We start from the raw sequence: 25259 nt of genomic DNA, 5'->3' as shown, positions 1-25259 counted from the left end.
CTGTGACCCCACCCCCACTCCCACCCCTGCCAGCCCCACGCCGCCTCCCTGCATTCAGAACCATGGACAGCTGTGGCAGCAGAGGGGACTGAGGACAGACTCTGGTGGCACTGGAACAGAGGAGTCCCAAGGAAGAGGTGACTACCATTCCCTAGGGAGGTGACCAGCCCAGGGCTGAGGTCCCAACAAGGGTGAGGCAGGCCCTGGAACTAGGAAGGTACAAAGCAGGTGGTGGGGCCATACCTTGGCCCTGTAAGGTTCTTTGCTGGTACAGTCAGTGATGTGACTTGTGGGGCACTTGAGCCCAGAATGACGGAGACAGAATTGGGCCACCAGGTTAGCACATCATGCTCACCTTCACGGGACACCTGTGGATGCCGACACCTAACTGCCTGCCAGGGTGTCTGTGTCATCAGACGAAGAGCCGACAGCTAAACAACTCACGTGCAGAGGAAATAGGAGGCGGCGTGGGGGAAATGGCAGGCGCAGGGCCTTGGAGGCTGCCTGACTCCCGGTAAAACTGACCCTTCCCGTAGGAAAGCCTCTCTTCCCTGGAAGGGGCCTTTCTTGGCACAGTTGGCGAGTGTCTGGTCCCCATCCCTGGAGCAGTCAGCGTGGTAAGGACAGGGTCCTGGAGGGCCAGCATGACAATCCCCACCACACACAGGGTGGGCATAGGGCAGGAGCCACTCCACAGAAGGAAAGGAGGGCCGGTGACCTGACCCAGGAGTGGGGGCCCCTACAGTGCTCTGTCAGTGTTGGTTTCCAGGCACCTGTAGAAGGCTTTCATGCAGCAGGTTCTGAAGTCCAAAGCGGGTGGAAGACTGCCAAGTCTGTAGCTAGATTTTTGTCCTCTGCCCTGGGTGAGACCCTGAAATGGGGACATGAGCATCAGCTGGTGGCCTGGAGGAACGGTGCTGGCCTGTCTTTGTGCAAGTCTCAATGACTCCCAGCTCACAAGCGGGCTGCAGACACCTGGCTGTAACATTACCTACTGACTCTGGAGAGCACTGAGTTCGGGGAAGTAACTAAGGTTACTTCTGGCCTGAGTTCCAAGGCCAGAGAGGGGCTTATGACCTAGGGGCCTGTGCTGATAAGAGCAACCCTGACCCTGGGTCCTTTCTCTCCTTTCCTCTCTTCGTGGGGACCAGCAATAGCATAAACAGAAATTAAAAGGAACAAATCATCATGAGGTGCAACATCTGCTCAGCGTGTTCATAGTACTGGCTCCTGGCTCCGGAGCTAAGACTTGTTGATTGGTCAGGTTTGCCCGAGGCTGTTACTGACCCTTGTCATGGTGACTTCCCGTGTCTCCTTTATATCCTGGCCTTCACTGTACCATCCCCAAACCAGTGACCAGGGTACGCGGGGCACCAGGACTGAGAAGGGCGTTTTCCCCATAAGGACCACTTCCTGCTCCCCTTTTCTTATCTAATGTCTTACCACCTTCCCCAACTGGATTGTAAGCCTCAGGAGGGCTGAGACCTTATTCTCTGAAGAATTTCGAGCAGATGCTCAATAGATGTTGGATGACTGGATGGAAGGTGCATAAATAGCAGGCCCAGGAGGTTAGCAGGCCTGCGCTTACAGGCTGCAGGACCCAGGGACAGTTGCCTTACCTCTACCTGAGGTCCATTGCCTCTTTCTAGGTCCGAAGCTGGAAACAGCGGTGCGGGCCAGAGTGGCTTGTATCCTAGTCAGAGCTACAGGAATATTTGCTCGCCATGCACATGAATCCATCCTTGTGCATTGGGGAGGGTGGGCTCTGTAGGCAGGGGAGGGGCCTACGGGGACAGCGCCTGATTGTTCTGCTCATGATTCTAAGAAGTGTCCTGGTTGCTGTTAGGAATGAGGGGGCCCAGGAACTGCTTTAGAGGTAACATTCTCTGTCAATTCTTCGACATTGAGACCGCCTTTGGTATCTTTATACAAGAAGGTTGTAGATGAGCCAACAGGATGAAAGTGATTGTAGATGAGAAGAGCAGACAAAGCAGCCATAAATGAGAGAGACTCATGCCCAGGTGGCTCGTGGAAATCTTCTCTTCTGCTTGGAAATCACACCAAGGAGAAAGGGCATGCCCAGGGGTACAGAGTCCATTACCAATAAAGATACGTCCTGTTACTCATGTTGGCCATGGTGCTGCAGTAGCCCAGGGCGCATCCAGATTCATGGGTTTTTATACCATCTGTTTGCCTGCCTGCTGTCTCTTCCGACGCCCCCACAATCCCCTTGTCCTTGCCCGATGACGTGGGAGCTGCTGTCATCTGCTTGGGATCAGCAGCGTTCCTCATTGTCCCTCAGGGCATTGTCCCTCAGGGCAGCTAGAGGAGCTGGGGACCTGGGCAAGGCCTGCTAGGAGAAGCAGTGTCCTGGAGCTCCAAGCTGCAGCTCCCCAGTGTGCCCCCTTAGTCCCCTTTGTCCAGGTGGACAAGGCAAGCCTGGGAGAGCTGAGGTGGCAGGTCACTCAGCAGCCAGAGCAGAGGTGGCCTCCAGCAGCGGTCTGCACCTGCAGACTCCTTCACAGCTGACCTCTCCCAGGGCTCCCTGCATGTCAGCCCTGGTGGGGCCCCCTGGACCCCGCCTCCAAGGGCATCTTGAGCCAGCCTGCTGCCCCTTGTCTGCTGGTTTACCCGTGGGACAGAGTCCTCTCCTCTTCCCCATGTGGCCAGTTTCATTTCAGCCTTTCAGGCCCAGCTTGGGTATCTTCTCCAGGAAGCTGTTGGCACGATCGCCACCCCCAGTCTGGTCAGGTAACCTGTCTCCCGCAGTGCTCCCACGTGAGGATTCAAGGAGACTGAATTTCACCCAAAGCGTGAAGCACATTGCCTGGCTCAGGGCAGGCCTTCAGTTCAACAGGCAGTTATGGAGGGTCTGCCTCGTGCTGGTTGATGGGGGATTATAAACATGAAAGAGACATAGTCTTGGCTCTCTGGACGTTTGGCATGGTGGGTTGACAAAATTGTGGACACCCCTGCTCCCATGTACTGCGGTGTGAGCCGAGACAGCAGCAAGAGCTGGGTGGGCTCATAGAAGACCGCTGTCGAAATTACTTGGGGGTTTGGGGTGGGCTTCTTGGAGGAGGTGACCCCTGGGATCGGGTATGGAGTTGGCGAGATCGGGGGAACAGAGATAGGGTGAGGGTAGAATTGCAAGCAAGGGGAGGAACATGGGTGGGAAACATCCTGGAAAAGTGGGGGCAGCTCTGAGCAGTTCAGGACAATGAGACCCAAGTTAGGCGAGGGGAGGTACACACATGCTGCTGGGGAGATGTCTTACCCCACAGCTTCTACGCATCAGAACCTCCTCTGAATGACTGGTATGTAGAGGACCCCTCAAAGGGCCCCACATGAACAGACACTGCATCCTGGTGACTCAGGAAGGTGCAAACAGCACAGGGTAATTTCAGCAGCTAGTGGGTGAGGCTGACAGGACCAGATGCCGGAAGAAGCAGCAGATAAAATCTTTCTGATGGAAGGTCTCTGAATACCACAGTCTTTGCCTGTGGCTGTCAAACCACTGCTTCCTTGGGTCATGGGTGGGTCATTTGGACCCAGCTACCATGGTTCCTGTCTTAGTCCATCGTGCTGCTTAACAAAATCCCATACGCTGGGTGGTGTATAGACAACAGAAATGAATCGCTCTCAGTTCTGGAGGCTGGGAAGTCCAAGATCAAAGCACCAGATTTAGGTCTGGTGAGAACCCACTTCCTAGAAGGCATCCTTTCACTATAACCTCACGTGGCAAAAGAGCTCTCTGAGGTCTCTTGCATGAGGACACTAGTCCCATTCATGAGGGTGTCACCTTCATGACCTACTCACCTCCCAAAAGCTATACCTCCTAGTAATACCATCACATTGGGGGACTTCAACATGTGAATTTGGTGGGGAGGGGGGCAAACATTCAATCTATAGCACTTCCCAAGTGGTAGCTCCAACCAGTTTTACCCTGTGTGCTTACAGATAAACCAGCAAACTCTGGGGACTCTGGGACACCCAGGGACCCATGCCCTCTGTCATGCCCTGTGTTGCTCATATCTCATCTTCACCTCTCCCTGGGGGAGTAGGTGAAGGGGAGTACCTACAGGCATGGCCCAGGGACCAGAACCTGGTACCATGTCATAAAGGAGCAGAGTTGAGGACTCAGGGATGACACATGGCCAGAAGGTCTGGGTCATTAAGACGCTGCCTTAGGACATCAGCCTTTCCTCATTCCCTCACTCTGGTACAAATCCCCCCATAGACACCTGAGCTGTGTGCTAGCAGCTCTGGTCCCTTCCAGCTGCTGGGAAGAAAGTGGCTCTAAGACCAACCCAAGGGCTAATTCTGAGTTGGTGAAGGGCCGACTCTGTAGCTCTGTGAATGTTGTCTTAACAATGAATGAAAATATGCTTACTGAAAAAGAACATACATATGTTTCTATACATATAGAATATATGTAACATATGCTTACTGTAAATATATACACATATGTGTGTGTGGATATATAAAACAACATAGTTAGAGAAGAGCAAGTGAAAATACTTTACACCCCATTCCACCCACTCCCCACAGGAAAACACTGCTGTGTTGTGATGGTTGTCCTTACAGACATTTTTCTGTGCATTTACGTAACAAGCAAGTGCCTGTGCGTTCATACATTTATAATTTTCTTTTCTTTACACAAAGAGGATTACGTAAATATCCCATGACTTGGTTTATTCACTTCATTTATCTTTGATTCTTTTCCATTCTTTTTCACTGTGGCAGGACCTTCCACACTGTCATGTAACTTTCCGTTCTGCTAAGGAGAGAGAATTAGCTTATTTCCCATTTTGGTTATTATAAACAATACTGCTGTGAATCTCCTCGGTCACACATGCAAGGTGTGATGGGAATTCATATCTTTGTCGAGTAGATAGCAAGATGTAGAATAATGGGATCAGGAATAAAGCACATAGCACATTTTTGTGGCTATGGCCAAATACTCCTTCCAAAAGGTCGTTCTAGTTGCCACTCTCACCAGCAATGTAAGGAAGTGTAGGTTTCACGCCTTGCCAGTATTGATATTATTATTAATGCATGATTTTCTAGTCCAATGGCTGGGGTGCGGGCGGTCATATCCTATTGTTTTATTTTGTATTTCTTTAAGTATGAATAATGTTGAACCTCTTTTCATATGTTCACTGCCATTGGTGTTTGTTTTCCTGTAATTAACCTGCTCATATCCTTTACTGACTTTTCAGTGTTAGGAGCTTGTATGCACTCTAGATATTAATAAAGTCTCTGTTAGGTATATTGCAAATATTTTTCCCCTCAATGGATTGTCTGTCTCTTATCTTTGTTTATAGCATTCATTTGCAAAAGGGAGGTTTTAAATAGTTACTTAGGAGAATTTGTAGAAGAAATTAGGGAATTTAAATGGATTTAGACTAGTGATTGGGCCGTGTCTTAGCTGTTGTTCAAATGTGTGCACATGTAATATATTACGGTGATTAATAAACATTTTAGAAGTTCAATGATGGAGGGGCACACCTATTTCTGTGTATTTCCTCAGTTGGTGGATGCTAAAAATACAGCTGTCATTGTGTAGGGAGTTCCACAAAACTCTGACGCTGCACAGAGGTTCCCCATACATAGAAAGATTGGGCACCACTGACCCAGAAGATGGACTTACATCTGCTCATAAATAATTAATAAAGTGTATTAATCAGGACTCATTTGGTTGAAAGTAATAAAACCCAACTCACACTGCTTAATTTCTCGACTTATTATAACTGGGGTATCTAAGGGAGATTCTGCCTTCAGCCACATCTGGACCTCGGGGCTCAAAGGATGGATGTCCTCAGGTCTTCTTTCTCTCTCCCTCTCTGATTAACTCTCTTCATTTATTGGTCTGACTTGTCTCTACTTAGCATCACACTCTCCCACTATAGCAGACAGAGGCTTTCCTTGGAGGGACAGGTGGCTGGGGAAGCCCCAAGTTTTCATTCTTAAGGACCAGCACCCAGAAGAAAAGGAGGCCCCCTCTTCTGGTGTCTATACAGCAGCTTTCCTAAGGAAAAGGAGTCCAGTTGCCCCATCACTATTCTTATTGACTCCAGTCACACGTCCACCCCCCGCCAGGGAGCCAGAGACATTGTGATTGACAGTTCAATCAACCAGGTGGGGAGGGGAAGGAGTGGTTCACCAACAGAAAGCAGGTTGCTTGATGGGCAAACATAACAGACTACAGGGCCCACCTATGACATCGAGAAGACCGTCGGCGAGAACCTAGCCTGGAGGCAGAGGAATGAGCTTGGGATGGGGTCCCATCCACCACGTCCATCTCAGGCAGCTGACTCAGCCTCCTCCTGGGTCCATGGCTCTCCTCTTGTGAAGTGGTCTGGTGAGGATTAATGAGCCAATGCCTATGGTCAGGCTCTTGGGACCACAAAGTGTACAACAGATAGTGTTATATGAGCTACTCATATGCCAGACACCTATGTCTAGTTCTTCATAGGAACTCAAAAGGTGATGGTTTTTCTCCCTAGTACTTACTATCATAGAATGCAAAGGGTGTAAGGCAGGAGGTAAGCAACATGAAGTTAATGGGTAAGTTCCTCCTTTACCTCCGTGAGTGAGGTCCCTTTCTGTGGGGCAGCCCACCGGTGGTGTATAATTATTAGTAAGGAGAGGATCATGGCATCAAGAAAGGAAAGGCACAGTGGGGACTCAAGAAACAGTTCTTGAATGGGAAGCTGACTTCTTGCTACACTAAAGCCCACCCTCTTTCTTTGGGAGAGAATAGTTACTCAAGGTGAAAATCCAGCCACACTCTGGACCCCTCCAACTGGCCCGGTGTCCCCTGTGACTGCATGTGTCATGACCTGCTTGACTCTCCTTACAGTTCACCTAATCCCGGTGTCAGCAGCTAAGAATGGAGTGAGTAGCAAGAGTCGTAAGAGAATCATGCCTGAGCCCGTGACGGAGCCACCTGGGACAGACCCGGTCTACGAAGCTCTCTTGTACTGCAACATTCCCAGTGTGGCTGAGCGCAGCATGGAAGGTAGGCCTGCCTGCACAGCCCAACTTGGTACCTGGACAGACACCCCTCTGGGGACTTGTTCTTCTTCAAACAGCGCAGTGCAGTGGTAAGGAGCAAGACGGCCGGGGCATAAATCCTGCAGCTGCCACTAGACTGTGCCCTGGAGTGAGTTCTCAGGTCTTAGCTTTCTCATCTCTAGAATATCACCCCCAGCTACCCACTTTTCTAGGGAGTCTCTCTCAGGGCTTAGGATGTCCACAGGATGCCCTGTAGAAAAGGGACCGTGAAATCGCATTTCTACGTTGAGCTCTACTCTTCCGAGAGTGTGTCAAATAAAGATGTTGAATATTTATGTGTTTGTGCCCAGCCTTGTTTCATGAGAAATTTAAAGCAGAAGTCATTGTGTCCGCTGTTTCTGTGGCCTCCCCCAGGCTGTGGATGTGAGTGAGGCCACAGGAAGAGTCTTGCCCACATTTCACTGGCCTTTAGCCCCCAGCCAGACCCCAGAGCCTCCCGTGATTTCCAGGGATCCTGGCCATAACCAGCCCTCTCATGTGCCTCTGCCCTGCCTTGTGAGGCTAGTAAGAGCCCCCCCACCCAGCACGGCACCCTTCCACCATGGTTACGCCTCCCACTTCTGTGGCGTGAAAAGGATTGACACTTCCTCAGTGGTAACAAGAATCAATCTCTCTTTCTCTCTCTCTCAGGTCACGCTCCACATCATTTTAAGCTGGTCTCAGTACACGTGTTCATTCGACACGGAGACAGGTATCCACTGTATGTCATTCCCAAGACAAAGCGACCAGAAATTGACTGCACTCTGGTGGCTAACAGGTAAATTGCACTTTTTCTAATAGTCGATTTCAAGAATCTGTTATCTCTGTCCGAATCAAAATGCTCACTGGAGAATGACAGGATAGGGGCGTGACCTGCAGTCGCGGAGTGAGGAGGGTTAGCCAGGAGTGTGATCAGCTGGGACGTGGTGGAGTGAGCACTGGGTTAGGAGTCCTCAGACCCGGGCCCAGCTGTGCCAGTCAGGGCAGCAGGCAAGTCCCTTAGGCTCGAGCCTCAGCCTTTCTAGCTCTCAAATGGGCATGATGCTGAGCATGCAGGGTTGGGGTGAGGAATAAATGAGATGGTGGAGAGACGTGCACACTGTCGATTGCAAAGCCATGTAACTGTAAGTCATTACTTCAAGAATCTTTAGGAGTAGAGACATTCTGCTCAAGGTTGAGAGCGCTTAGGATGAAAAATAATTGAAAAGAGTGGAAATGGTGCATATGGAAATGGCATGGCCCTAAAATTGGAGGCACACTTAGCAATAAAATGATAGGCCAGGCCTCAGCAAACATGTCTAGGGACACAACATCCCGAGCAGCATTTGCTGAATGAGGGGTGGAGACGGAGGCCAGTGCTTAGTGGGGAAGACGTTATTTTGATGGAATGTTTCTGTGTGCCAGCCTGCCCCGGGCAGGGCCAGCCTGGGGGAACCACGGGTTGCGTCCCTGCAGCCAGGGCTGTTCTTTCAAAGTGGACTGCAGTGTGAATCTGGGAGTTGCAGGTTAACTCTTTGCCTCTCAAGCCTTCTCATTTGGAGACGATTAAATGAACCATTTTATGTAAAAACATCTTGAAATACTGCGTGACTGTAGGCTTTCATGCATTTTTTCATTTCCGGCTGCAGGTCATGAGGCTCACAGTTGGGGTATTTGTGTCTTCTTTTCTATGTTCGGCAAGCATGGAAGCATGTCCTAGTGTCCCACGGGTTGGGAAACACACTGGGTGGAGTGCAGCCTGTGTCAGCGCGCCATGCAGACATCCGCTTCCTTCCTCCAGTCTCTAGCCTTGTGTGCCAGCCCTCCCGCCGGGATCCTCTGCCTGCCGTACCCACTTCTCGCCCACCCCTTACTCCTTCAGGTCTCTGCACCTGCCATTTGACTTGCATGCCCCCCCCCTCCGCCTGCTTCTTTGAGGCCCCTGGAGGTGCTGCCTCCTCTAGGAAACCTCTCCCAATGTATAAGGATGGTTTCTCTGCTTGTATCGGACACTGCTACTGCCTCATTTTAAACTGAAAAGGCGGCTCCAGGACAAGAGTCTCAGAACAAAATATTTAATGACCAGACCTTAACTGGCCTTAGGACTAGAGCAGGGGTGAGGGGTCACTTGCTGTGCTGGATATTAACCCTTTAGTTTCTGGGTCATGGGAATGGGCTGGAGCATCCAGGCTAGTGGGAGGGCACGGGGTGGCTGGCATGCAGGGAGGGCAGCTCTGGCTTTCCTCCATCGGGCATAGCAGAGTTTCTGTGTGTTAACTGGCCAAGTCCTGCCATTGCACACTGGCTGAATATCCACTCTTTGAACAGCTTGGGGACAGATAGGCCACTGGAGGTCCAGTTCTGAGCTGGTCGGACCCAGGACGACCTCAAGGACTTTCTGGACAATGCCATCTGTGTTCAGCCCTTGGCTACTCACAGCTTCTGTTCCTCTTTCTCTAGCTGGGCTTCAAATTCTTAGAAATGAGAATTTGAGAGGCTCAGCTCAGACCAGGGGTCTGCCCTCAGAGCAGTCAGCTGTTGCTGGAAGGTCCCTGGACACTTGAGGCCGTTCTCAGAAAAGGGCGCCCTGGCTGTTCTCAGAAAAGGGCCCATGGGGCGGAGCCACCAGGCAGAGCCACCTGGCAGCGTGCAGGGCCTCCCCTGTGCACCCTGGTTCTTTGCAGCTTGTCATCTCAGCGTGAAGGTCTCTGCCTTCCCGGCACCACTGGCTTCTCCAGAGGATTGGGTGTCACCATATCACCAGTACCCAGCCCGAGCCTAGCATCTACTGGTTGTTGGACTGGGTTGGTCGGAATGAATTCAGACCTCAGTGAGAATCACAAGTCATAATTGCCTATCATGTGTTCCTGTCAGATTTAAGTCTTGGCACGGAATCCTCGAAGGCCATTGTCACCTGTGTGATGTAGGGCACATCCCTCCACCTCTTTGAGCCTCAGTGTACGCTGTTCTGGAACATGGGGATGCTGATACCTCCCTTCTGACATCCTTGTGAGGTCTGACTAAGAACTAAGCCTCATCCGTACCAAGAGCTTCATTTATCGCAGCAGCCTGGAGGTCTCCTGGGCCCCGGCCTCTTTTCCTCCCTGAGTGGTTGTGGTCCCAAAGCCAGGACTGGCCCCAGGGCCCCTCCTTCTGTCACAGAGATGGCAGGATCCACTGATGGGGCCATTTCTGGAGCTCCCATTTGAGAGGTGCAGTTCCGTGGGACCAGCTCCCCTGGCTGCCTCTGTCCTCATTTTCCCTGGCCTTGATCTTGTGGCCTAGTTTTATTTTATGAACATTCTGTATTCTTAGGATCTGTTTTGAATCCTTTGTAGAAAGTGGGTGGAGTATGCATGTTTAATTAATCAATGTCGTTTAATTAATTCCATCTTTAAAAACCGTAAAAGTTGGCCTGTCATTAGTAGGTGTGGGCAGGATTCCCAGGGTGTGGATCCACTTTGGGCCTCTGAATTCCCCGGGACTGTGGGCTCTGGGTCACCAGAAGTGCCTGCTGCCTTCCGAGGTGCCAGTTCAGCTTCGTGAATTATTCATTTTTATGGCTTCCTAAAAGGCAGAGTGAGTACTGGACTGTGCCCGTTACTCTAATCTAGTGAAAGGAATGTCTGGGCCAGCAGGCAGGGCTGCCTGGAGCTGAATAAGAGGAGCCAGATGTCCATACAAGTCGGTCTCCCCAATATTTCCCTTCACAAGGACACATTCCGTGACTCTCAGTCGTTGTGGTAGAAACTGCCGCTTCATGAATGCCATATGCCCCATCTCAAAGGTGCTATTTTAACCCTCATAGGACTGTTTATCCAGCAGTAAGGTTATTAGCCATTGTGCTGTGTTTTGTAAATGCCTTTTTTTTGCATTCATGAATATGAATTAGATATTGTGTTCTGCATCCAAGAAAGAGTAGAATATTGACTTCAATTAGCATTTAGTCATTAAATTTTATTTTTGAATACCTAACGTGCCAGGTACTGTCACATGTACCTGGCTTATGTGCCAGGAAGTGACACATGAACAGATACCTAAATGAAGTGAAGGAGTCAGTCGGTCCTGTGAAGATCCGGGGGAAGAATGTTCCAGAGAGAAGGAACAGCAAGTGCAAAGGGCCTGAGGCTGGAGGAACTGGGCATGTATAAGTATTAAGACCAGTATGTGGCTGGACTGGAAGAGTGAGAGGGAAAGTGAGCTTCTAAGGAGTCACAGAAGAAAGGCTGCTCCTGCCCTCAGGGGGCCCACTCACCCCTGGAGAGACAGATCTGGTGCCTGGCACCTGGTAAGCCCCCAGTGAATGGTAGCCAGCACAGCTGATAGCAGCAGTAGCGGTGCTAGAAGTGGAAGAAGAGAAAGAAGAAGTGGAAGTAGCTTTGGTACCATCTTTGGTGGTATGAACCAGCAGAAGGCAGCCTGACTCAGCTTGGGGCAGAGAGGGAGGTAAGATGGTAGATCAGGGAAGGCCACCAAGAGAAAGGGACCTAATGAGTATGCAAGTAGCAGCTGATGATAAATGGCACCTGGAGTGGTAAGACCTACCTGTACAAAGGTGTGGGAGATGGACAGGTCAGCCCACAAACTTGAGCATGGAGTGGAGAGGTGTGTAAGGACGAGGTCATTGATGCTTTGAATGTCCAGCTAAGGAGTGTAGACTCTAAGCATGAGATGACGAGGGAGCTCGGGAGTGAAGGGAGGAAGTTATGGAGGCTGCCATGATGTGGGGAAGGGCTTGGAGGCTGGTGATGGTGTTTACAATATTTTGGGGATTGTGATTCAGAAAAAGGACTTCTCAGAGAGTTAGAGCCCAAGTCCTTAAAATGACCTACAAGGCCTCCTGTGCTCCTCCTCCTCCCCTTGCCTGTCTGAGCTCACCTGCTGCTCTCACCCTCAGCCACACCGCTTCTGGCTCTCCTTCCCACATGCAGGCACACTGCCACCTCGGGGCTGTCATAGTGACAGTCCCGTCTCCAGATGGCTGTGCCCCAGGCAGCTTCATGGCTGGCTCTCTCACTTCCTTCAAGTCTTTGCTCAGATGTCACCTTCTCAATAAGACTACTCAGAGCATGCCAGGTAAAATTACAGTTTACTTCTTCCACCCAAGTCGCCCAGATCCCTCTTACCCTGTTGTTCTTTTTGATAAGTGCATCAACATTTCATAGCAGCTTGTACCTTCTAACACACACGCGCACACGCACACAGTGTGCATTGTATGTTTTCTGTTTCCCCAGGCTCCAGACTAGAATGTAAGTTTCCCGAGGGCAGTGATTGTTGTTTTTGTTCAATGCTGCTGTATCCCAAGTGCCTAGGACAGAGCCTGGTACATGGCAGGAACACAATTAAATATTTGTTGAGTGAATAAATGGTGGAGACTGGAACTCAGGGAGTGGCAGCAGAGATGGAGAGAGGGGTGGATCTGAGAGAGTTACAGATGGTGGGATAGGTAGGACTTGGTGACAGGTTGGATGGGGTTAAGAGAGAGCGGGCATGGTGCCCGGCTTTCTAATTGGGGGGTGCCCCTCCACAGAACAGCCCAGAAGAAGGGAGATATGGAAGGGAAGTTCTGAGGAGAGGCCACAGTGCTAAGTATGAGCTATTATCAGACATCCAAGGGATAATTTCTAGAAAATACTATAATAGGTCATGTAGTTGTGGGGCCCCGGAGTTTTTTCTTGCCGGGAGATATGATTTGAGAGTTCAGCATGTGGATGGCCGTCGAAGCTGTGGGCTTAAATGGAATCCCAGACAGAGCCGATGGAGTGATGAGGGAGGGGCCAAAAGCAGAGTCCTGGGTAACACCAACCTGTAACTGCACAGAGAGAAAGGAGGACCCCAGGAGGAGATGGAGAAGCTGCAGACAGGGAAGAAGGCCGGAGAATGATGCTATGAGACCTAAGGAAGGAAAGAGTTTCAGGAAGCGGGGAGAAGTGTCAAGTAACAGGTCCAGACAGCTAAAGACTGAGAAAAGGATATTGAGTTTATCTTCTTAGAATTTCATTTTTATTCATAATATAAAATAATAAATTGTTTAATTAGCATAAACTCTGCAAATCTGTGGTATGAACTCACCCAAGTTTCTAGCCACGTAAGCGTCTTTGAATTGTGTTTTCTGATACCAGTGTCAGTGGTCTTACATCTTCTCTGCTTGTCTTAATGTTCTGTGCAACACTTAGTAACCGCTCCGATCCTAGTGGAAGCACAATAAATCTTCTCACAGGCGTGCAGATTAGCCTCGGAGTTCTGTCTCAAGTTGTGTGGCTTATATAAAAATGTAATCAAGAACTCTGACCTGAATAGTTTGAAAACTTAAGGTAGTAATAGCACTTTTGATTCTTTGAATTTTCAGTGTGAAAGCAGATTTTCAATGAGGCTGCAACATGAGGTTCCTGAAGAAAAAAATCAGTGTCACAGATATAGTCATTTCTGTGTCGGTCAGGGTAAGGCTAGGCTAGTGTAACAAAGAGACCCAAGAATGCACTGCCTTAAATAAAGAAATCTGTCTCTTCCTTGTGTGAAGGTCTGAGACAAGAGTTCCAGATTGTAAGACTAGGCTCCACCTGATCACTCAGGGTTCCGGGTTCCTCCCACGTGTTGCTCCCACCATGCCCTACTGATCTCTACATGACTGACCCTGGGTTGCAGCCATGCCTGAGTAGTGTCCAGAGGGAAGGAAGAGAGTGAAGGGGGCAGGCCCGTGATCCGAAAGTCTAAACCCGGAAGTGGCATGCATCCCTCTAATCCATTGGTGAGCAGTTAGTCACATGGCTCTACCTCATCACTAGGACCTCAGACACGGGATCTAACCAATTTCCCAAGAGAATAGATTTTAGCGTGCAACTGTTAAAGAAGAAACGGAGCCAGACAGTAGTCAAAGCAATAAAAACAGATTTTATTCAAGAACGAATGCAGTAGGGGGAAAGAGACCTCAGTGTAGAACTGGACTCAGTTCCAAATAGAGCATGGACAAGTGAGGATTTATAGCCAAGGAACAGGGTGGGGGTCAGTAGATGGAAAAGACATCAGGGGTGAGGAGAGTTCTGGCTAAACCAACTTGACAGGATTCTTGCTAAAGGCAAGCCAGCGTGATCAGATACCACCTAGTATGAGGAATTTGATCAGATATCAAGAATGGAAGATACTGGCTAAACTGACTCAGCAGGATTTTTGCTGAAACTGGGCAATGCAAAGACAGACATAAGTCCAAAGGTCGAGGTCTAGTTGAAAAGAGGGTTCAGAGGAGGACCCTCCCTAATATTTGATCAAAGAGGGTCTTTGCTACAGTTAATAGTCTCACCCACAATGGGCTTTAACGTTTCCATCAAAATCTGGACATTTTAATGAACACGCTGGGACCTTGCCATGTTCATTGCTACAGATTATGGCAGGCTTGGACTTTTCAGGAAGCATCTAAGGAGTGGGGACTTCCCAGTCGAATTCATCCACATGTCTTCTTTGGAGTATCTACCGTGTGCTAGTACCCTCTTGGCCTCCGGGATGGAGCTGTGGATGAGACAGGCAGGACCTGGTCATTCAGATCCAGAACAGGCCCAGGGACTCGGGATACCGGGTCCTCTTCCTGTGGAAAAGATCCAGCCATTTGTTTGCTCTTCCAGCAGGGAAGTTTTTCTTCATGAATCTTCATCTTGCCCTGCCCAAAACAAGTCTTCATGAGTACAGTTAAACATGAACACACCATAACGCTGTCAGATGCTCTGAAAACCTGGGACATCTCAGCAAACACTTTCAGTAGTGAAATTTCATTTCTAAAATTGGCAGCAAGGCTCTCCCAGCAGATCCTCAGAAATCACAGACCTGACATAGTGGCCTGGAGCAGAACATTTGACTCCGGTTGACGGATAGCCGTTGTGTGTGTGGATTCGTATTGGCAGCCTTATTATCAGTCTGAAAATTTTATTTCCCAGTTTGCAAATACTTATGTGTTTTAGCCTCAGGGAAAAATAACATATCCTCTGTTTTTATGCAGATGCCCTGCAGCTGTCCAGGGTGATTTATCAAACTATTCTGGATGTCTCATTTCAAAACACTTTTTAAAAGCTGGAGTCTTTTTTTAGCTTTATGTTTTTGAAAGATATTAAAACCATTTGGCAGTCATTTTTAAAGCATTGCCAACATTAATTGGGCTTTCAGACAGCAGGGGTCTGCCATTAGAACAATTTATCTTTGCTTCTTTTCATGCGTATTTAGTTTAGGTGGGAACTAGTCTGTCTACTTCTGTTCAGCCATAAAGTGTGTATACGTTCATGGGCCATTTCATTATTCAAAGAAAAGGTGTATATATTCATAAATCATCTCATTATTCAGAGAAAATGTGTATGTATGCGTAGGTCATTTTGTTATTCAGGAAAATTGTATATTAGTGACTAGAAAGATAAATCTTGATGTATCACATTTACTTCATGACAGAAAATATGGAAAAATGTCAGCTCTCGGCTCAGTCTTTGGAAAGGATCCCGCTGAGCCCACCGGTATAATAAAGCTGACCTTCCTTAAAAAAAGAAAAAAAGAAAAGAAAAAGTCAGCTCTCATAAACAAACTGTTTTGTTAGCTATTTACGACCACGCTGCCTGAAATGACATGCTGTATGTGCAAGATGCGTAGGAAATTGTAGAGAGCTGTAGAGGTCTTGGTTATCTTAATCAGTTAATTTTTTTCAAAGGAGATTTTCCAGAGGTCAGATAAGTTAAGGATTAAGGGTTACCAGGCGAAGGTTGGGGTGGGTTTTCTAGGCGGAGGGGGCAGTGTGTGGAAAATCTGGGAAACCTGAAAGAACAAGGTGTGTTGGGGGAACAGGGGCGGCGAGTGGCCAGAGCACAGCAGCAGAGTGGAGAAGGCTGGGGAGCCATGAGCCTCAGAATGAGATGGGACCCGAACAGACTGACAGGCATGCGGGGCTCCTTCCAGGAGTAGCAATGTGGAGTCGGGCTTGCCTTTTCAGTCGATCTCTCTGGCTGTGGAGAAGGCAAGATTAGAGGGGCAAAATAAAGATGCAAGGAGGCCAAAGAGGAGCCTACACCCTCCCAACAGAAGCTGCCTGAGCCAGAACCCAGCTCGTGGCTGCAGGGATGCAGGAGAGAAGGGGGAGAAGGCCCAGGAGGACACATCTGCAGGATTGAGAGGCAGGTGGCATGTGTAGGGGTTAGGGGAGGGAGAAAGTGAGGACTCCCAGCCTAGCTGTGTCTGCCTGGTGGGGGTCCATGGCCTCCTAGAGAGAGAGACCGAAGAGATGCAGGTGGGGGCACTGGTGGTGGAGGGCAAAGCCGACTCCCAGTGTCAAGAGTGATGGGCAGTTCAGCAGAGCAGGGAACTCAGGCTGGCCTGACGGAGTGGGGATTTTACCTGTATGAATCCATGGTCAAGTGGTAACGAAATTTGAATTGAAAAGCGATTGAGCCAATACCTATTATTGTGGGTCGAAAGGGCTCGACACATTTGGGATTTTGCTTGCTGAAGTTGAAACCATTGTGGACCGTTTTAGAGCGTGCTGACCACTAAACTCTGTGTTTGTCTCCTTAGGAAACCATATCACCCTAAACTGGAAACTTTTGTTAGTCACATGTCAAAAGGATCCGGAGCCTCTTTCGAAAGCCCCTTGCACACCCTGCCTCTTTACCCAAATCACCCGCTGTGTGAGATGGGAGAGCTCACGCAGACAGGTATGTGTGACAGCCTCTCACGTGTTCTCCCACCCACGCTTCCCTTTGGCACACATTTGGAGCGACTACTTCTGGGTAAGGTGCTGTGAGCGCACACGAGTAAATAAGGACTGGCAGCTCTGAGTTCACCAAGGTATCTAATTAAATATCTGATTTCTAAAAATTAAAAAACTTGTTTTTTATTCCAAAAGCAGTATATGTTCATGCAAGAAAAGTTAGGAAAGACAAGCAAAAGGAAGGAAAATGTAAAGCACCCAGAATCCCACCAAAGAAATGAGTTTTCTTTCTTCCTGTGTCCATGCATGAGTGTGCATACATGCACATCCACGCACACACACAGTGGTATCTTACTAGCACATTCTTTGGTAACCCACTTGCAAAGTAGGTTGGTGAGTTAATGGTGGGGTCGCCTTTGTGAGAGGAGACAGAACTGGTGGTCCGCCAAGAGGTTCCTGTTTCCTACTTCTTCAGTCTGGGACCTCAAAGGACCTTTGCTTGGTCACCAGCCTTTTTGGAAGAATCAGGAGGACCTATTGGCCATGCTCTGTTTTCTTGTTCCACCAGCATCATAGGACGTCAGCTTTGATGGAAGGAAAGTCTCTGTCCTCTAATTGGCCCTGTTGGGTTTCACCATGTTTTAAGAGCCATTGTTATTGGGGACAGTGGTCGTGAGTGACAGAGTAGGGTAAGCTGAAGGCTCTGGAGGACCAGCCTTGAATAGGAATTCTGTCAAAACTTTTTATATTCCACTTGCACAGACTCCGCGTTAGTTAAAAACAGGAGTTCTCATCCTGCCAGATCCAGCACCGTTTTTATTAACAAGGATTTTGTGGAGCTCCTTTAACTATCCTGAAGTAAAATTCAAATTATAATATACCTAATTTATATCTACAAATTCAAATGTAATATACCTGTAAATAAGACCCAATCGGAAAATAAGCCTTAGCATGATTTTTCAGGAGGACATCCGCTGAACATAAGCCCTAATGCATCTTTTGGAGCAAATCTTAATATTAGACCCGGTCTTATTTTCGGGGAAAAATGGCAATATACCTATATACTGAATTTTTAAAAAAATGTCAGGTAGTCAAACTATATTATAAAGGAGAAACAAGAGGAAACGAATTTATTATATAATTCTGTGTGCCTCAATATTACATGTTTGAGCACACCCACACTAGAAAATAGAATGACGTAATCGGTGGCTTACACTTAAATGTAGATTAGTGACTGTGACAACTACAAATACAGACTGATTGAGAAATGTTGTATTGGTGACTCTAGTTAAAGTACCACATGTCGGGACATAATTTTTTTGACAAGTTATGATCAAAAGAAAATACAGATGTCCCTCAATTGATACCACATTTCTAGAAAACGCAGTGAATGTTAGTGTTATACAAAAATGGCCTTGTGTTGATAGATACAAAAAAGCAGGTTCTAACCTAAAGTATTTAAACAGGTCTTTCACTTGTGGAACTATATTGTGTATATTCAGAAGTTACATGGGACAAAGAACAGTTCCTTATTGAGACTGTCCAGCCCCCTGACCCCCATCCACTAGGTGTCAGGAATATTCCTCCCCAGCCCTGAGGGCAGAGCCATGCTTGCTGAGCACCATGGCTTAAAGTCTGGTTGCAAGTAATAGAAACCGACCCAAGCCAAAATGTGACATTTATTATAAGGTTTCAGAGTGACTTACCGACTCTAAGGGCAAGAATATGACCAGGCCTCTAGAGACTAGAACCAGGAATAAGAAAAGTTACCTTTCTCTGCCTCTGTGGTTTTGCTATGTATCTGTCAACAGAGTGACAGGCCTAGCCATAGCCAGAGATGAATCAGCAAGTCCAAATTCTTGAGAGAGAGAATCTGATGGGATCCTTGAAGGTCAGTGCAAATCAGCTGTGCACTGAGAGTTGGGGTCCAGCCTCTGGATCCAGGGGCTGTTCCCTGAGAAGAGCAGAGGGCACAGCATTAGAGTGGAGAAGGCTGGGGGTTCACACACTTAAAGACAATTATTCATTCTGACCGTTCTTCTCGATTTATTATCATCATTTTCTAAATTAGTATTAGTCTAGAAATCATTTTTGCAGTACTGTTTGCTCCCATTCCCTATTCTCTTTTAATGGCTAATTTCATCTTCTATTTTAATTTTATTTAAAAAGCATAGCTATTATAATAATCATTCATAGTAACTGGCACACTTTGGGCCCCCCACAGTAACTACATAAGAGCATTAGGGCCTAGTCTGTTCAAGATGCTTTGGCAGCTGTTGAGTATGGGGGAGGGGCTGACTTGATGAATAAGACGCTCCCTAACTGTCCTAAAGGAGCCCACAGGGGTAGAGGGACAACGCCCATAGAGACTAGTAACTGAACTGTTACAGGCTCCAGGCTCTTCTAGAATAAACACGGACTTCGGAGGAGACAGACACGTAAAACGGGGCTAATGATATCTTCCCAAGAGTGCTGGTGGTGAATTAAATTAGAAAGCATGTGGGACATGCCTACCACGTGCTAGCGTATGCTGGGCTCAGCGGATGCAGTGGTCCTAGAGGTCCAATGGCATATGGGAACAGGAAGGAATTAATTTGACGTAGGGGAGGAAGAAGGAAGACTCTACAGAGAAGGTAGTATTGGAACCAGGTGCTGAATGAGGGTTTCTCTGGGCAGAGAAAGATGAAGGGCATAAACTAAGTCAGGAAGATGCAGGCTATGTTTGGAGAGTATAAGAAGCTCTAAATGGCTAGAACTTAGTGTTTCTGCATGAAAATACTGAAAGGAGGTGCTGTGAGAAGGAACTGAGAGCACAAGGTTAGGGCCAGATGGGGAGCATGAGTTCTGCTACTTCTCAGCTGTGAATGGCTCACGGCCTCAGTTTCCTCATCTGTAAAATAAGGAAAATTGGGGGGAATAATAATAATTCTTTATTGGGTTTTTGTGAGGATCAAAGGAGAAAGGTCTGACACACAGCTGGAACTCCTACTTTAATAGATGTAGCCTAAGAATATAAGGTAGGGCCAGATACAGATTCTTAATGTTTGTCGCTCGTGGTTTGCCTCTTTTTGCAAATCATTTTGGAAATGCTACGGCTTGTCCCAGCCCAGATCTCTGAGGGAGTTCTGCCCTCAATTAATACTCTTCACAGTAGGACATCCTTCATGGATGTTTTCCTGACCTATTCCCCTGCCTGGGCCAACAGCTCCCTCTGACTCGTGCATTTCAGTCTTATGTTGTCTCATCTTTACAGTGAAGCTGTTCAAACCATTTGGGCACCTGAGTAAATGATATTACTGGTCATAGGGTCTGTATGTGGTTTATACTCTCAGAGAATTCATATTTATACTGAAATTGTATCCCCTTACATCCCGTTGGCTGGAGGGTGAGCTTGTTTTTATCTTTAAATACCTTCCCCTGCTTGAAAATAAGGCTGTTTAATGTTTTGCTTTGCTTTGTTTTGTTTTGTTTTGTTTTCAAGACAATTTATCACTATACCTGTGGTAGTTCAACACTAAAAAAATCTAAAAGGTAAACGTGGAATTCTTGCTCCTATTCACGTTCCATTTCTATGCCCCCATAATCTTCAAGTAACCACTGAGATTAGTTTTTTGTGTGTCCTTCCAGTTTCTTTATGCAAAACACAGGCAACTGCAAATGCACAGTCTTGTTTTCCCCCTTTTTCATTTAAAAGGAGAATAATAAAGATACTCTTCTGCACTTTGCTTTTTTTTTTCCCAAAATATTCTGAGTATCTGGGAGATCATTCTATCCTTGTACAGAGAGAGCATCTTTGTTGATGAGGCAGGATTAGGCAGAATGTACTTAGAAGTCTAGCAGAGAGCCTTTGGCTGGGAAAGTCGGGAGGATGGGGTGAAAGAAGGAACTTCCCAACAGTGAGACAACCACGCAGCCAGCAAGCAGCTTTATCTCTTTCCCTGAGTGACCCAAGCCCTCCCTGTACACTGGGGAATGTTGTGTGTGTCCCTGAACAGAGGGACAAAGCTCTCCGTAGGTCCATGCCAGTTAAAGGCTTGGCACCCACCCGCAGGGCAAGTCCTACCCCCTGAGGACTGCCAGTCACAAGGCCTCCCACAGGGGAGGGGCTGGTCAAGAGGGAGGGATTGAGGCAGATGGCCCTTATGCTCCCTAGAAAGTCTGTGGGTCCAGAAGACAGGGCCCACTCTGCTCATCCCTTCATGGATAACCCCAAGGGGCTCCCTTTTTAAGTTGACATGAGCCCTTCTTGTAGCTTCCACACAGTGGGGAACAGACTCCTTTGGATGATCTTACACTGATCTAAGGCATTCCAGAATTGGGCACTGACTCAGCTTCCCTTTGCTACTCCTTTGGCTGAGCTGGTAGTCAGGAAAGCTTGTGTCACTCCCTGTTTCAGGAGTCGTGCAGCATTTGCAGAATGGCCAGCTGCTGAGGGACATCTATCTAAAGAAACACAAACTCCTGCCAAATGACTGGTCCACAGACCAGCTGTACTTAGAGACCACTGGGAAAAGCCGGACGCTACAAAGTGGGCTGGCCCTGCTTTATGGCTTTCTCCCAGATTTTGACTGGAAGAAGATCTATTTCAGGCACCAGCCCAGTGCTCTGTTCTGCTCTGGAAACTGCTATTGCCCAGTGAGAAACCAGTATCTGGAAAAGGAGCAGCGTCGGCAGTACCTCTTACGTTTGAAAAATAGCCAGCTGGAGAGGGCCTATGAGGAGATGGCCAAGATCGTGGACATCCCGACCAAGCAGCTCCGAGCTGCCAACCCCATAGACTCCATGCTCTGCCACTTCTGCCACAACGTCAGCTTCCCTTGCACCAGAAACGGTTGTATTGATATGGAGCACTTCAAGGTGGTCAAGACGCATCAGATAGAGGACGAGAGAGAGAGGCGGGAAAAGAAACTGTATCTGGGGTATGCGCTCCTGGGCGCTCACCCCATCCTGAATCAGACCATCGGCCGGATGCAGCGTGCCGCAGAGGGCAGGAAAGAAGAGGTCTTTGCCCTCTATTCTGCGCATGATGTCACTCTGTCACCTGTTCTCAGTGCCCTGGGCCTAACGGAAGCCAGGTTCCCAAGGTTTGCAGCCAGATTGATCTTTGAGCTCTGGCAAGACAGAGAAAAGCCCAGTGAGCATTCTGTCCGGATCCTTTACAATGGTGTCGATGTCACATTCCACACCTCTTTTTGCCAGGACCACCATAAGCGTTCTCCCAAGCCCATGTGCCCTCTTGAAAACTTAGTCCACTTCGTCCAAAAGGGCATGTTTGTGACCCTGGGTGGTAGTAGTACTAATTATGTCGATGCATGTCATAGGGAAGGATTCTGAAATGTACACCGCACTTACCGAATCTGTGTCGATACAGAGGGATGGGAAAGGTACGCTTCTAGTTCTCGCGTTTGCCCAGGGTACGAGATTATTGATTTTTTAAGGTTAGAAATTGTGCTTGGGAGCTATAAAGATGATTTGGGTTGAACAGTGAGTACATTACTGTACTCAGGTACATGAGTTACTTGATACCCAATGGCTACTTCACAGAAAAAAGAAGGTACTTGATCTTCTATAGCCAGACTTGGCTTACAATGCCAGAACAATATTCTGATACCCAAAGTTGCCAATCAAATATGTATCCTTTTGATCTGCCATGGTACTACCGTATGATGGAACCAGCAAACCTCAGCCAAAACTTTTTTAATCTGGGGCCATCTTACCTTATCCTTATTCAGTGAAAAATTTCCCGAAGTGATTTATCTAAACTAGGGTTTGGCAAACCTTCTCTGTAAAGGGCCAGATAGTAAATATTTTAGACTTTGCAGACCAAAAGGCCACATATAGTCTCTGTCACAGCTATTCAATTCTGCTCTTGTCACATGAAAGCCACCACAGACATTATGTAAATGAATGAGTGTGGCCGCACAAAACAGGCAGTGGGTCAGGTTTGGCCCCGGGGCTGGAGTTTGCTGACCCCTGATCTAAAGTACAGGCTCTACTACCATCGCACTCGCACTTTGAGAACCAGTTGAATACCAAGAATTATTCAGCGGTGCCTCCAGTAACTTCTGCTAGAAACACAGAATTTGGTCTGTATCTGACACTATAACAAAACAATGCGAAATAAACTGAATCAGAATGAGTCACAGAAAAATTATTAGAATAATACTTGATGTTCACGATGATTGTGGTATAAGGTAGTTTTAAGTATGTTTTAAATATTTGTCTGCTGTAGTCTATTTGCTGTATATGCTGAAATTTTTGTATTCCATTTAGTATTTTTATAGTCTAGGAAAATATTTTCTGAGACCAGTTTTAGATGTGCTCTTACTCCTATGTAATATTCAATTCACTCTACCTGGTTGGTGGTGAGAAGGGAGCCAGAAGCTGAAATCAGGCACTTCCTTCCAATAAAACTAACTATGGCTTATTTTCTTTGACAAGCCATAGAAATCGATCAATTTTTAAACCATTTATGTCAGTTTCAAAAGGTAAATTCGAATTGATTTTTAAATAAGCTTTTGGAAGGACTTTGTTACTAGATAGTTAAGTAATCTTTATAAAGTATTTTATATATTAGAAGCAATTATAATTAAATCTGTGGTTTCTGAACTAATGGTGCTAGTTCTGTGCGAAGAAATGTAACATGCAAGTGAGATTGTCCAGTGTCATTGGTATTCTGATCTTTTCACTTTGTTTTTGTCTAGTGTTGCATTTAAATATGTCTGTTTCTATTAATAAATTTTTGAAGAATACTTATACGTCCCACTAATGCTTTGTACTTAGAAGTCACTCTAGTTCTTTTCAAGTGAGTGCCAATATTTTTTAAATTGATCCTATTTTTGTATAAATAACAATATTTAAAATCAGAAAACTCTATACTCCCTGTGGGGAAGGGAGGGCCAGGCCCCAAGGCCCAGCCGAGATGACAAGAACCGCAGTCCTCCTTCCTCCTCTGACAGCAGCGTCAGAGCTTGGTGGGCCCGGAGGACGTGGCACAGCTGGTGGCCCGGAACTGGGTTAAAATTTATCTTAACTGCTTCTATTATTGCTGACAATCTTGTGTTGTCTCTCGAGTATTTAATGCCTATCAGTTTTGTTTGTTTTGTTTTGTTTTTGCTTCTACTCGCAATATCTCAATTAGAACTGCTCAACACCCTTTGAAGATTTCAAACCAAAAGTGAATCAGAAAATATTTTAAAAATTAATTTGCCACCTCTGTTGGTAAAGGTAAACATTTTGGGTAAGAGCCAACATTCAAAGTGTAGCTGCAGGGTTTGCTTCTGGGATGAGATAAACAACTTTTGCGGAAAACAGCTTTGTTTTTCTGAATGGCGCCGGGCCGAGGCATTTCACAGTATGACAGCCCTGCTCACACCAGAGTCTGGCCATTTCGATAAGAACTTGAGTTTAGGCTGTCCACCGTCAGTTCCTGTTTTACTTTTCCCGGGTGCCTTTTAAAATAACTGCTTCAAGTTAAGCCTGCAATAAGTTAGTGACCTCCGCCCTGACTACCCTACAAGTAAGAGGTGCCTGCTACCCTGCTTTCTATCTTCTGCTCCTCAGGACATGGGATGAAGGGCTGCCCTTCTCCCCCCCACCCCCCCCAGTAATAAATCCTGTGACTACTTCCTTTGTGTGAACGTAATTGAAACTGCCTCTTCAGTCAAAACAACCCCATAGGTGGGTTTCACTTCCCCTAAGTGGGAGCTCAGACACAGAGGGAGCTACCTTCTGTCTCCGTGTGTGGGTGGCTAGTGCTTCCTCGTTCAGCAGGTCATAATCTGCATCTTCTTTTTTCTTTTCCAGATTTTTACAATTTTATTTTTTAATTATCGTTGGCCTACAATATTAGTTTCAGGTGTACACCATAGTGATTAGACATGTATATACTATTCTTAATTCAATACACCAGCTCCAGCTTCTCAACACAGCCTCTCAAGACATCGGGTAAGCATAGCATTAAAATATCTTCCTCAATATCAAGTTCTGAGACATTTCATTCTATAAACAAACACTGAGCACTGAACTGAGGTGAGTGGAGTTAGTCTTTGGTATCTGGGCCGTGGTCTTAATGGCTTACTTCATGGCAGGTGGGGTGGAAAAAAGGTGTATATTCAGCTTTCTTGTTTTGTTTTTTTTTAATTTATTTATTGGGGTGGCAATTGTTAATGAAATTACATAATTTCAGGTGTACAATTCTGTATTACATCATCTATAAATCCCATTGTGTGTTCACCACCCAGAGTCAGTTCTCCTTCCATCACCATATATTTGATCCCCCTTACCCTCATCTTCCACCCCCCAGCCCCCTTACCCTCTGGTAACCACTAAACTATTGTCTGTGTCTACGAGTTTTTGTTTCTCATTTGTTTGTCTTGTTTTTGGTTTATATACCACATATCAGTGAAATCATAGGGTTCTCTGCTTTTTCTGTCTGACTTATTTCGCTTAGCATTATACTCTCAAGATCCATCCATGTTGTCACAAATGTTCCTATATCATCTTTCTTTAACGCCGAATAGTATTCCATTGTGTATATACACCACAG

At 47.0% G+C, this 25259-nt stretch overlaps 1 protein-coding gene across 5 annotated transcripts in view; it reads left to right on the top strand.

Moving 5' to 3' along the window:
• PXYLP1 (2-phosphoxylose phosphatase 1) overlaps window positions 1-23461 on the top strand; it is a 65693-nt gene extending 42232 nt beyond the window's left edge. For all 5 annotated transcript variants that reach the window (XM_081071539.1, XM_081071541.1, XM_081071542.1 and 2 more), the window contains 4 exons: window positions 6866-7024; window positions 7711-7837; window positions 16576-16715; window positions 21108-23461. In XM_081071539.1, the coding sequence (XP_080927665.1) occupies window positions 6866-7024; window positions 7711-7837; window positions 16576-16715; window positions 21108-22045 (1364 nt within the window). In that variant the 3' untranslated portion in view covers window positions 22046-23461. The remainder of the gene's footprint in view (window positions 1-6865; window positions 7025-7710; window positions 7838-16575; window positions 16716-21107) is intronic.
• Window positions 23462-25259: the final 1798 nt, after the last annotated feature.

The sequence above is a fragment of the Rhinolophus hipposideros genome (assembly GCF_964194185.1).
Source record: "Rhinolophus hipposideros genome assembly, chromosome: 14".
Classification (NCBI taxonomy): domain Eukaryota; kingdom Metazoa; phylum Chordata; class Mammalia; order Chiroptera; family Rhinolophidae; genus Rhinolophus; species Rhinolophus hipposideros.
The sequence above is the reverse complement of the archived record's forward strand: the minus strand, read 5'-3'. Positions and strand labels throughout refer to the sequence as shown.